The sequence below is a fragment of the Anarrhichthys ocellatus genome, unplaced genomic scaffold (assembly GCF_004355925.1).
Source record: "Anarrhichthys ocellatus isolate YVR2014 unplaced genomic scaffold, GSC_Weel_1.0 scaffold6, whole genome shotgun sequence".
Lineage (NCBI taxonomy): Eukaryota > Metazoa > Chordata > Actinopteri > Perciformes > Anarhichadidae > Anarrhichthys > Anarrhichthys ocellatus.
Genome location: NW_022280036.1, coordinates 11193017 through 11205077, shown reverse-complemented (window position 1 = coordinate 11205077; position 12061 = coordinate 11193017). Strand labels below are relative to the sequence as shown.

The following is a 12061-nucleotide window of genomic DNA, read 5'->3' as shown; positions in this document are numbered from 1 at the left end:
CACACACACACACACACACACACACACACACACACACACACACACACTCCCAAGGAAACTAGCACCCAGTATATGCTGAACAGCATCAGTTTCATCATTCGGTAAGGCTTGATACAAGATAGTCAGCCAAGTGTTTGGTAACAGTGAAACCAATTGTAAAGTGAAGGCACACTGTTTGTCTTTATAATTATTAGTCTTCAGGCACAGGAAAAAACAATACATGTAGAGTGATTAAAGTAAACTAAAATAAACCAAGCGTTAGTGAAACTCTCTTTGCTGTTCAGACATAACTGAAACTTTACTGTACTAATGGCAATGAAATGTAGAAATAAAAAAGGTGGGAACAGCTGAGGCCAACATGAGAAAGCACACTAGTCCGTAGAGCTGAGGGCTGATGGGCAGAGGTTTCGTACCAGGCAGCGGGGGTAACTGTTTGTCATCTCTGGAACTGGTCTGGTCGCTGGCCTGTGACAAGACGCCGTCATCAGAGATTTTGACTGGTGTGGACATGGATCCTGGTTTGGATACGCGTTCCTCATCTCGACTTCGATGGCTGAAATAGACAAAAAAAATTACACATGGCAATTCGGTACGCGTGGACTGTCAATGCCGTAACCAAGAACAGTCTCCATTAATGCATTCCTTAAATGACTGCAGAATCTTTGCTCATGTGTGGAAGAATGACCCGGTGTTTTCTGTGAATGTTTATATAGTTCTGTCCTGTGCTGACATCACCAGGAAGACTAAAATAAACCCAAAAGGAAAAAGCATGGACCATGGATGACGTGATAAGGGCATGTGGACAGAAAATCAAATGAGAAGACAATAAGCTATTAAAAGAAGGATGTGCGGCCTTTGTCAAATAAGACCCTCCAAATGGCTAACGACACTCCCAACCACAGACTGATAGAATGTAAATTGGAGCAGACAGGGTTCATAAATGTTTTCATTTCCAAATGAAACTGTTCTGGATGATTGATGTAAACTCCCATTCTATCAACCATTCCAATAAAAGCACACAGGCAGAGAAAGAAAAATCAAACCAAGTCTCCCAACATAAACTCCTGAGTTAGGATACTTTTCAGTCCAAGTTCCTGTTTAACCTGGATAGAATAAACAAGAGGAAACGGGGTGGGGGTGTGTGGGTATGTGTGTGTGTGTGTGTGTCTTGTGGGCTGTGACTAACAGAGTAGAAAAGGCTCTGCTGCTTAAAACAATGGTTGAATTCCAATCTGGTCACATGACTGCCTGCTGGCACAGTACTTGAGCTGCATTCAGAAGCTTTAGCACAAGAATGTGAAGGTGCAGGCAGTGCCACCAGCTCAGACGAAGCCACTTCTCCCATTCTCTCATTTTTGCTCACACAGTATGAATATACAGTGTCGGGAAAGCATACAGTACAGTGCAATCACCCATAAATGAAACAGTAAAACACAAATGTAAAACCAGTACATGTACAACCATGTACATGGCATCAGTGAGTCCTGCAAGGGACTTTGTTGTGCAGGGAGAATGGCAAATGAGAGCTGCAGCCTCAGGATAAATAACAGAATTGTAATGAGAGAGAGAAAGGGAGAGAAAGAGAAGGAGGGAGAGAGACAGAGATAAATAACAGAATTGTAATAAGGAGAGACAGACAGAGACAGACAGAGAGAAAGAGAAATAACAGAATTGTAATGACAGAGAGAGACAGAGACAGACAGAGAGAAAGAGAAATAACAGAATTGTAATGGGAGAGAGAGGGAAAAAGAGAGTGTGAATGTTTGAGTCTGTGTATAACAGATGAATGAGAGAGTGTAAGAGGGGAAAAGAGAGAGACAAGCACAGCAAGAGCAAGGGACAGAAAGAGAGAGAGAAAGAGATGAGCGAGTGGTTGTGGCCTAAATCTGTTAGTCCTTGCTGCAGAATGGCACTGAAAAAGGCTTCACACTAACAAACTCCATTTGACAGACACCTTTGTTCAATCCCCTGGCTCACACATTCGTACAGTATGGGTACAGGCAAGAGTGAGCGAGGGAAGTGAGAGGCAGTGAAAGAGAAGGAGCAGGAGAGACATGGCTGCACAGATATAAACAAACAATGCAAAATATGGTACTGCTACTAGAGCAGAATCTCTGCACTGCATAACAGTCCCGGTCCGTATACTTTCATCCATCCACAGGCTCACTAGATATACTGACAGCTCTTTGCAAAACCAACTAAATTTGCAATAGCAAAATATCTAACAATGAAGCATGTATCATTAACAAGAAACATTTTTAAAAACTAAAATGATTAATTACTCACACAAATGTCTCTGTAAGTTGAACCATGACGAGCATTTAGAGGACTTTGAGTGTAATTCCGTGAGAGACAACACAGAGTGTAAAACAGCCGATACCCACGCTGACTAACAGACACTTTGAATGAAGGGCGTTTCTGATGAGATGTTTTAATTCAAAAACACGCAACAGCGTCGCGCCCTCGGGAAAAGAATGCCTCTAAGCCCTACAGCCAATCAGGTTAAGCGAACCATCTGGCTTGGGGCAAAGCACTGTGGGAAGTATGTCAAATTCCTTCTCCCCCTCCTAAACTGGGAGATAGTAAATAAAAACTAACTGACATCACAGGCTTGGGACCATCAGACTGTTACTTCCTCACTACGTTCTTCAACCACAAACAAACGTTAGAAGCAGGTGGAACTCCTCTTATGACAATGTCTTGTGCTTACCAGATTAACCAGTCATACAACATGTGAAATGGTGCACACAAATATGACACAACAATTGGTTTTCTAACATCTGAACGGACACACATTTTAGTCCACAAAGATAAAAGAGGGATCGGGGAGAGAGCAACAGAAGTAAAGGGTGCATATATAGTGATAGGGCTCAAAACAAATACACACTGGTCTGTTATCAGAGGGATGCATTCACTTACATTGGAAGTAATCTGTGCAACAGTGAACCTGCCCTCATCCTGCATTGAAACAATTCAGGTTACTCCACAGTCTGACATGATGTAGCATCTAATGAAAACGGCAGTATTGGAGGCTATTCTATTGTGATATCAGTGACAAGCAACTAGGCTAGGAAAGCCAAACTAGCAGCAGCGTGGTGATCTAACATCCTGCAGCTACGACAGCTGGATGTGTGGGTCAGAGCAACACAAGTAATGCAAGAAATAGCTCAATCCCGCCATTGGTTTTCCAGCTAAATTTGGGTTTTAATACTATAAAAATAACACATTTGGTTAGTTTTCTATCTAGTCAAAAAACATGTTCTCTTTAACATAGTTTTTTATATCATGGTTTGGAGTACAGACAGCCTACTGTGTCTGCGACTCCAAACCCATATAAATAGGATGAAATGGAGATCTGGTTTTACTAAACTCTGACAGTTCAATCCAGAACAAGTGCTTAAAGGCTGCTTTGATTTGGGGCCCTGATTCAATACCCTCCCCTACTTCACAGTATCAAACCCAGCCATACACTGACTCATTAGACACCAGCAACATGGCCTCTGTCTCTTCTCATTGAGGCCAATGATAGAATGAGCATTAGGGATGCACCGATCAAACTTTTTCAGTCCCGACATGGATACTAATACCTGGGTTAGGCTGTCAGTAGATACCAACAACCGATCCGAGACCAGTGTTTAATTAATAAGCTGTATGCCTCTCTGTGTGGAAGGCAACATTAGGTTGTCTTAAACATCGTTTTCTAAACAAACTGTCAAAAATAAATACATAGATATAATGTACTGACTTGCTGTTCATCAAAATAATGGTATCCGATACCAGATCGGCATATTGTAAAAGATACCTGATCCAGCGATTTGAGTCCGTATCGGACCAATATCAGTATCGGTGCATCTCTAATTAGCATGGGTCTGATCCAAAAAGTGCCAAGCCTGTTTCACTTAACAGTCCTGTTATCAACTGGATTAAAGTCTGCAAGAGCTAGTCATCGTGCCCCATTCAACTACACTCAGTTACTTACAATGCCTGAGCTCCACACTGACTGAGAGTCACTACAGTCACTTGCATGACTTCCTCTAGCTCTCCTTTTTGTCATGCTGGTCAGCTACAAGAGGCTAGAAAACCACTAAACTACAACAAATACAACTTACTGGAAGCTCCAACTGGCAGGACGAAAAAGAGAAGGATAAAGAGACATTATGGGCATTCAAATGTAGTGAAAGAAAAGCACATCATGTGTACAGAGTATATGCAGAAAATAGCTATGCAATGGCATTGCATTAATCCAGTACGCATTGTGAAATAAAGACTTTATTGCGAACACTAATGTTCAGGTCATAAGCATGAGTAATGGCAACGAGAGTAACATTGGTGTTGAATATTAAATAAACTTAGCTTTACAGGATTTAAGTGAGGGACAACATAAAGCTGAGACAACCGTATACAGTTTGAAGGTGATTCTCTGGACAGGAAATGGTTAAAACTATCTCTATACTTTCAAAACAAGACCTTTGGTCCACCAGGAGGAGGTGGGTTAATCCCTCCTCTCTTCCCAAGTCCCCTTCCAGAGTAAGGCTTTATTGGAACTCGGTGATGGCGTGATGTGATGTTTATGCATGCAATGACTTTATCTATTGATTTATGCATTAGTGGTGCAAGGTACTTACTCTGCACCCACTAACCCGTGGGTGTCAACATGATGTATGAAGTTGGATTGGTGGGAGCATGGATGCATGACTGTGGCATGTGTGACAGCTGTGTCCCATCACCAGATTTGCAGTTAGATGCGTGTGCGTGTGTGTGTGTGTGTGTGTGTGTGTGTGTGCCTGTGCAATTCGCTTACCTGCCATTGCTGATCTGCCGAGGTGAGTGACGGAGAAGGTCCGATGGTTCAGGCCTGTCAGGCGAACGTGATCGACTACCTCGCCCGTGGGATCGATTGGAATGGTCGGATGTCAGTGAATGTATTTCTGAAATGTCTGTGTAATTAAAATTAAATATGTATAAGCCTTTAATCAATGACGTAAATCAAGATCAACTCCTTTCAAATTACAGATTTGTCTTTTGATCAAATGCTAGCTGCAACCCAACAAAGTACGGCTACACGTCGGTTGTCTCACCGTCTCTGTCGGAGTTATTGGCTGATGGATTGCTGTCATCGAGGTCGGGAATGTTGAGCAGCGTGGCTCGCTCGTCTCTCTGCACCACCATCTTCAACTTGCCCTTTGACCTCTCGATCAGCTTCTTGGCATCTATTAGTGATAGGTTCTCTGTGACTGTGCCATTGATCTGCCAGAGGAAGAGGAGAGGGCCAGCATGAGAACTGAATAGACAAGTCATCTTCACTGGGCAATTTTTCCTGTCGACCCCACGATGTGCTTTTAAAAACTATGGGATCATCACAAAGAAGAATTGTGCATAGTTTCATATCAACAATAACAATGTACAGGAGGCTACAAAAGAGTTTAAAGATGTATATAATTAGTATTACAATGCATTTAGTGCTGTCAGAGACAAACAGTCCACAGTATTGAATCATATATTGTATAAAAGCAAAACTTTATTATCTTCATTCATAAGTATTTATGTCTGTTGGTCTTTGTCCTGCAATTACATTTCAAATTGAAAATGCCTCTGCCTCACTTCAGAACACTTGATACAGTAAATTGGATTTTGAATGCATCTCTGCATTGTGAGGGAGGATTTTACCCTCCTTAGTGATTGAATGGATCAAAATTCAAAGGAATAATGGAATGTGTGGTATTCCTGCGGGTGAGTCTGCATACTAATGAACTGTGACCTCCACTTTCTCAGAGGTTCCACAGCAGACTAGTTCCAGTAAACCTGGCTGATACTCTTTTCTCTTTCACCCCCACCTCATTATTTAAAGCTACTTCTTAACATATTCATATTTTATGTGTAGTCTAACAATCTTTTATCAGTACATTTCCCCGTTACTGTGTTTTACCCACTTTTAAATTCCTGCAAACACTGGTCTCTCTTTGCTCTCACCTTCAGCACGACATCTCCCTCCTGGATGTTTCCATCTCTGGCAGCAAGGCTCTCGGGAGAGATGTCCTTCACAAAGATGTGGCTCGCCAACCGCAGTCCATATTCTACTTTCAGAGTTAAGAAGCATACAAATTAATATCGACTAATTATCAACTAATAAAATGCAAGCCGTTAACATTAAAGTTGTGATTGACCTTTACTTTGAGTACCAGAGAGTCTAGAATTAGTTTTATCCACATTCTGCACGGAACATTTTCCGGTGGTTTGGACATTGCGTTGCTCACCTTCATTTTTGCGGGACTTGACGAGGGTCACCTTCGCAGGCCTCGGTGCAGCAGAGGAAGCTTGTGATCGGCGGTCGGAGCGCGGCGAGACGCTCCTCTCCCGCGAGGCACTGTGATCCCTCCTGCCGCTGCTGCTACGCTCGCGATCCTGACGCCTGCCGGTGCCTGTGCCGCCGCTCGCTCCCGCATAGGCACTTTGGCTACCATGCCCACTGTGGTGCTCATAGCCGCCGTCCTGCTCGTCCTCATCGCTGTCCTCTTCCTCGTGCTCCGACATAGTCTCCCTGTCCCCAGGTCGAGAAACAGGGAGCTGCACTTTCCTTTTACGACGAATAGTCTTTGGAATAGACGGGAAGTGTTTGAGTGTTACTGGCAATTATTAAAGGGTTCACTGTGATGTACACAATGTCACACAATGTCAGGTTTGGTAAGACATCTTCAGAGTCCAACTTACTATCTTTGCATTTTTGCCACTCTTTCTGAGCTGCTGCACTGCGTAGGCATGCTCCACGTTGTCCATAGACACCGCGTTGACCATCACCACTCGATCATTTTCTCTGAAACAATGAAAGTATTTAGAATAAAAGGGAACAGGAGACATTTAATAAGAGCTTACATTATCTAATTCTGAGGTCAAAGAAACAGTGCTCCACTATTGATGAGAATACTCAAAGACTTACTGCAGCAGTCCCTCTGCAGGACCTCCTTTCAGCACATCAGATATCACAATGGACGTCTCCCCGCTCTGGAAATGAGGGTTGTCTCGCCCACCTGAGATTGCGATACCAAACCCAAATCCTGGGGCCTACACACAAAGAAATACATACACACTGACTGATACAGCATAAATGGCAGTTACATAAAACTCATCCCAGACTTTAAAACAGGCTAATGTGCTCTCTGAAGACTAATTAATAGTGAAAATGCTATTTAAGTAAAATAATGTGATGGGTTTTAAAATACGGGGACATTTACTGTAGACAAGAACAAAGCGATGTTATTTTTTGCGAGCTATTATGATAATTTTCCAAGAAGGTTTCCATGGGGGTTTTGAGGACATGTTTTTGAGCCAGCACCAAGGGAGCAAGCCATGTGATGTAATCTTACAACCACAACAACAACACAGGTAAACCACAAGGCAGAGAACAGCAGGCAGCACCGGTCTGCTCCTTCAGCCTCGATAAAGCCCCTGCTAATTAGATTACAGCAAGCAGGCCAGTCTAGACAGGTGCTCTATACAATCCCACTTGCACAACAGCACCAACTAACTAGTACTGTTTCACTGTCTCGAAGCAAAGTACATTCAGAAGCTCAAGACAATGAGAATATATGTATTTATCAGCCATCTCTGTGGCTTTGAATAGTTTGATAATTAACCCAATGATGAGGGGTTATCAGTTATATGCAATCTATCACAATCACATGCGACTTAGTACAGGACAAACAGCACAGCGACTAAAGCGATCGTCTCTCTCTTTCCCTGGAGCTGTGTGAAGGAGAGGAGAATGTTGCCAACAGGAAGGAAGTGAAATGAAGTAGTAAGGATGTGGATGCTGATTCCTGTCTTCCTAGCATTGTTTCCTGCCATCTGGGTTTCTTGACTATTGTTTCAGTAGCACACATCCTGCTGCTACAGCTGGGCTGCACGGTACAGAGCGAGAAGAGAGATGGATGGGTCAGAGAAAGACAGGGAGGAAAAAGTGAAGAACACACGAGACATACCGCAGGATTAGAGATAGCGCGGAGACTGGCGGGGGGGGGGGGGGGGGGGGGGGGGGGGGGGGGGGGGGGGGGGGGGGGCAAAGGAGAAGAAAGAGGAGAGTGGATTTAAGAGTTGTAATCACTTGCCCTGTGAAGGGTTACTGTGTGCTGCTCCCATATGACCGTTTCCTCCATCGCTGCACTCTGCAAAGCAAGAAACAACAAGGAAAGGGTTAACATCTTGGGGCCAATTTAGTATGTACATCAAGTACAGATGTGTATCCTAATGCAGCCCATTACAATAATGATGCAACAAACTTTGTGAAGTTTATAATGTTCTGTTTAGGAAGACGTTGAGCCTGCATGATTTTAGGACAACGCTCTTTTTATTGGGAAATCCTTCTGTTCCCATAAAGAAAAGTATGAACTCAATGAGGGCACATTTAACCAGTGTGCAAGACATAATTATACAAACACACTCAAAATGTCAATGACTCATAAAGTTCTGCTAAGAAAACATTGTTTATATGTAGCTTTAGAGAAGCGTGACAGTCAGAAAACTATGTGCATGCTTCATGTTTCTATATCCTGTTTCAGTAGTTGTTTGGCTCCCGGCAAGGTAGACTCCATCGCTTATTTGCACGACTAAGTCCTAAAAGTGTACATGTGAAAAGATTATGAATGACAGCAGCATGAGTAAACAGCCAGCAGAGACTGACTGAGGTTCAGAAGACTGAGTGAACATTCCTACATTATTTCTGTCGAGGTCATCTGAGAGAGCTGAAGCAAAGGAGATATTTAGCTGCTCCTCTGACCTGCCACACTGGATTAAACTGATGCTAGGCATGCATCTTGTGCTTTCGTTCATTCTCTAATTGAGTTACATCACACAGGTTTCTCTCGGTGCATGATTCATCTTTAAGTATGGGCTTTTTTTGTTTTATTTACTCAAAATGAAGAATGGAAAATGCTAGAAAACTCTGAATATGAAGCTATAAGAATGTGATAATGTTACTACTATTAGATCCAACAGACACTCCTTAATTTGTGTCTCAAATCACTATTTATTTTTAACTCCCAGAGTGCTATGTTTCCAGCTTTAAATTACAGCTTTTACTCCGCTTCCCTCCAGCTGAGAAAGCAACACTGCTGTCCTGTCTGTCTGCCTGCCTGCAGGGAGTAATGGCACAGCTGTCTGTGGCAGAGTGCTGAGCACAGTCCAACGTGCCAGATGAAGGAAAAAACAAACACCACCACACGTGGCAGGGTGCTCATTTACTACAACTTCTATTATCAGCTCTTCTTACAATAACACACCATGTCATCTGTCCATCCTACACCCTATCATTGTGATAATCTCACTCCCTCACCCCTTAATCATCACCTAATCCCCAAACCACCTCCCCCATCATCATAATCATAACTGTCATCACCTTCCCCTAACCTAACGACAAAGTTCACAGCAGGTTGACACTGCAATGCTGCCGACAGCATGTGGTGAGGACACAGACCAGGAGCCAGCTGATGAGTGTGTCTGCTGTTTTTAGACATGGCCAGACACATAATACTGTAGGTTTGCTGGGAAAAGGACACAAATGAACACAAGGAAGGAGATGCTGATTTCCTCGATGCTTTATTCAAAATATTAGTCGAGTCATTTTCCAAGCAAAAATGCAAAACACTTTTCCGTTTCTCAAAAGTGATCCTTTTCTTTATCTTAAAAGATAATAAGTTTGGGGTTGTGGACTACCATTACAACTAACTTTTGACTATTTTATGACAATTTACAGAAAAAAAAATGATGGATTGATTGATTCGTCCAAAAATGAAAACAACCCGTTACTACAACTGGACATCCTGGATTATATATCATTGTCTCACTGGTACCCATACAACACACAACCAACCTGCTGTTTACCACAGGTCTAGAATGGTCCTGGTTTTCAGCCTATGGCCCTGTGGGTAGTAACTGGTGTTGAACTTACTGTAGGTCTCCTATTCTGTGTCTGTGCTCCTCCATTCACTCTGTTCAGTTCAGTTGGTCTGAACCTCTTGAAAACACAGTTAACCCTTTCACCCTAATTTCCATCGCAGCACTGTGTGGATGTTATTTATGTCCATAATTGGGTGTTCCCCCCCCTCTCTCCCCCTCCTCCCCCTCCGTTGTCTGCCCCTACGACTCCCAGTTATGCCACTATTGTGTGAAGGGACCTGACCCATTTAACCACGGCTCCCCCCGACATTCCCAAACACATCCATTCCTCTAAAGTGTTTTGTGATATATTCATCCATCCGTTCATCCTTTCATTCATCCAGGCGGACAGAGGGGGGGGGGCTACACCATGAGAAGAAACTGCATGCTGGGGTCATGTGACCAGGCGGTCAGGCAGGCAGGTGGCCTTGTCCTTGAACTGTGGGTTGTACTGATAGGTAGGGAGAGGGAGGAGGGAGAGAGCTGTGGGCTGCTTGTACAGCTTACATAGACAATACGAATGGAGAGGACACATAAATCTGACTGAGGATGATGTCTTCAATGACATCTTCCTTTTTACTCTCTGCTCCCTTGTCTCTTTACCGTACCTCAAATGAATGCCAACCATTCAACTGAATCCTCATTGAAAAGCAAGCTAAGACAATGACGAACTTGTAAATCTTTGGGTTAAACGTATTTTGCTCAACCAGATTTAAAACACTCTGGAATCATTGAAGTCCTACACACCCAAACACCCGACACACTCACCATAGGCCTTTCAAGGGAGGACTTCCAGTAAGTGTGAGTGTGTGTGTCATAAAGGCGTAGACATGCTTGCGGCGGTAAGAGGTCATAGATCAGGTGTGAGTCACAAGAGAAACAGGAGACCTACAGAGTAATGGCACTGCACAATTTAATCTATATTGTACATTTGAGTTGTATCAGAAAAAGATTTTGTTAAATATACTGCATGTTGTATCACCGTAGTCGCACTTCCCCTCACATTAAAAAGGGCTGAGAAGAATATATTGAATTGTTCACTAGGGCTGCCCCTTGACAGTTGATAATCACTGAAACTCATGCAACTGGATTGCCAGAAAGTCTGTAAGAAAAACAATAAAAGGTTTTCAAAAGAATGATGCAGGATACAGTGTTTATGTAAACTGGTAAAAGCGGTTAAGGAGAGAGAACCTGTCTGTCTCTTAGGCTGCTGACAATATTTACTCCACTGGGACTAAGGCTCAGTCTCTCAGATGAGATTATTACAGTAATTAATCATTGCATTGTGAAGCGGTGATTAACAGGCTGGCTGATCGAGTGTGAGGTATACGCAGGGTAGAAAGCAGACAGCAGCAGGCACAAGTAATGTGTTAGCTTAAGCTTGAGAAGGAAATACAACCCAACCAATTTATCATTATGCTCTTTTGTGAGCTGACATTGACCCGTTTTATTTTTTATTCAATGCAAAAGTAAAGCACTGTAAGAGCCTGTTGAGTGTTGACTGCCCGCTGGTGTGATGCAATGTAAATAATCAACGTACTCACACTTTCCTCCCCTGTGACAACCATCATGTCACTCATATTTTTACTCCTAAATATCGGTATCGGCCCCGAAAAATCGATTTACTTAAACAGACTGAATTTAAACCGCTAATTCAACTGTGATGTGAATGACGGAGGCCCATGTGGTCTCATCTGTCATTAACAAGAAATTCAGAAAGAGGAATTTTCTGTGTGGAAAAGCTGGAACACAGTGTCAAATGGTAATTTGGTTATCTCATGTACTTTGTTATTGGACCATTCCACATCGTACAAAAGCAAAGATCACAGAACATGTCCGGCCAAAACAAACATGAACTAATTTTTCTGCAGTAAAGTAATAATAAAAAAATACAGACGGGAACAAAGGATGCGGTTTATCTCTGAAGTCACAGAGTTTTGTGAAACAATAGTGCGCTTGATGTAGCACAAACTGACGGCAGCCTAGTGTATTTATACATCCATATTAGTCAGGCCTGAGCTTTGGCCAGCAAGGCCCAGGGCTGGGAAACAAAGAGCAGCCACCAAACATGTGTACTTGTCTGTGCAACACACACACACACACACACACACACACACACACACACACACACACA

The 12061-nt window shown here is 42.9% G+C and overlaps 1 protein-coding gene across 11 annotated transcripts in view; it reads right to left on the bottom strand.

Annotated features, from left to right (window-relative positions):
• The window catches only part of tjp1a (tight junction protein 1a), an 83418-nt gene that overhangs the window by 20388 nt on the left and 50969 nt on the right, over window positions 1-12061 (bottom strand). For 7 of the 11 annotated variants that reach the window (XM_031846725.1, XM_031846729.1, XM_031846730.1 and 4 more), the window contains 8 exons: window positions 8103-8159; window positions 6935-7059; window positions 6709-6811; window positions 6255-6591; window positions 5971-6077; window positions 5079-5247; window positions 4802-4937; window positions 414-553 (listed from right to left, as the gene is read on the bottom strand). In XM_031846725.1, the coding sequence (XP_031702585.1) occupies window positions 414-553; window positions 4802-4937; window positions 5079-5247; window positions 5971-6077; window positions 6255-6591; window positions 6709-6811; window positions 6935-7059; window positions 8103-8159 (1174 nt within the window). The remainder of the gene's footprint in view (window positions 1-413; window positions 554-4801; window positions 4938-5078; window positions 5248-5970; window positions 6078-6254; window positions 6592-6708; window positions 6812-6934; window positions 7060-8102; window positions 8160-12061) is intronic. The other 4 variants (XM_031846726.1, XM_031846728.1, XM_031846735.1 and 1 more) reach the window with 1 other exon arrangement.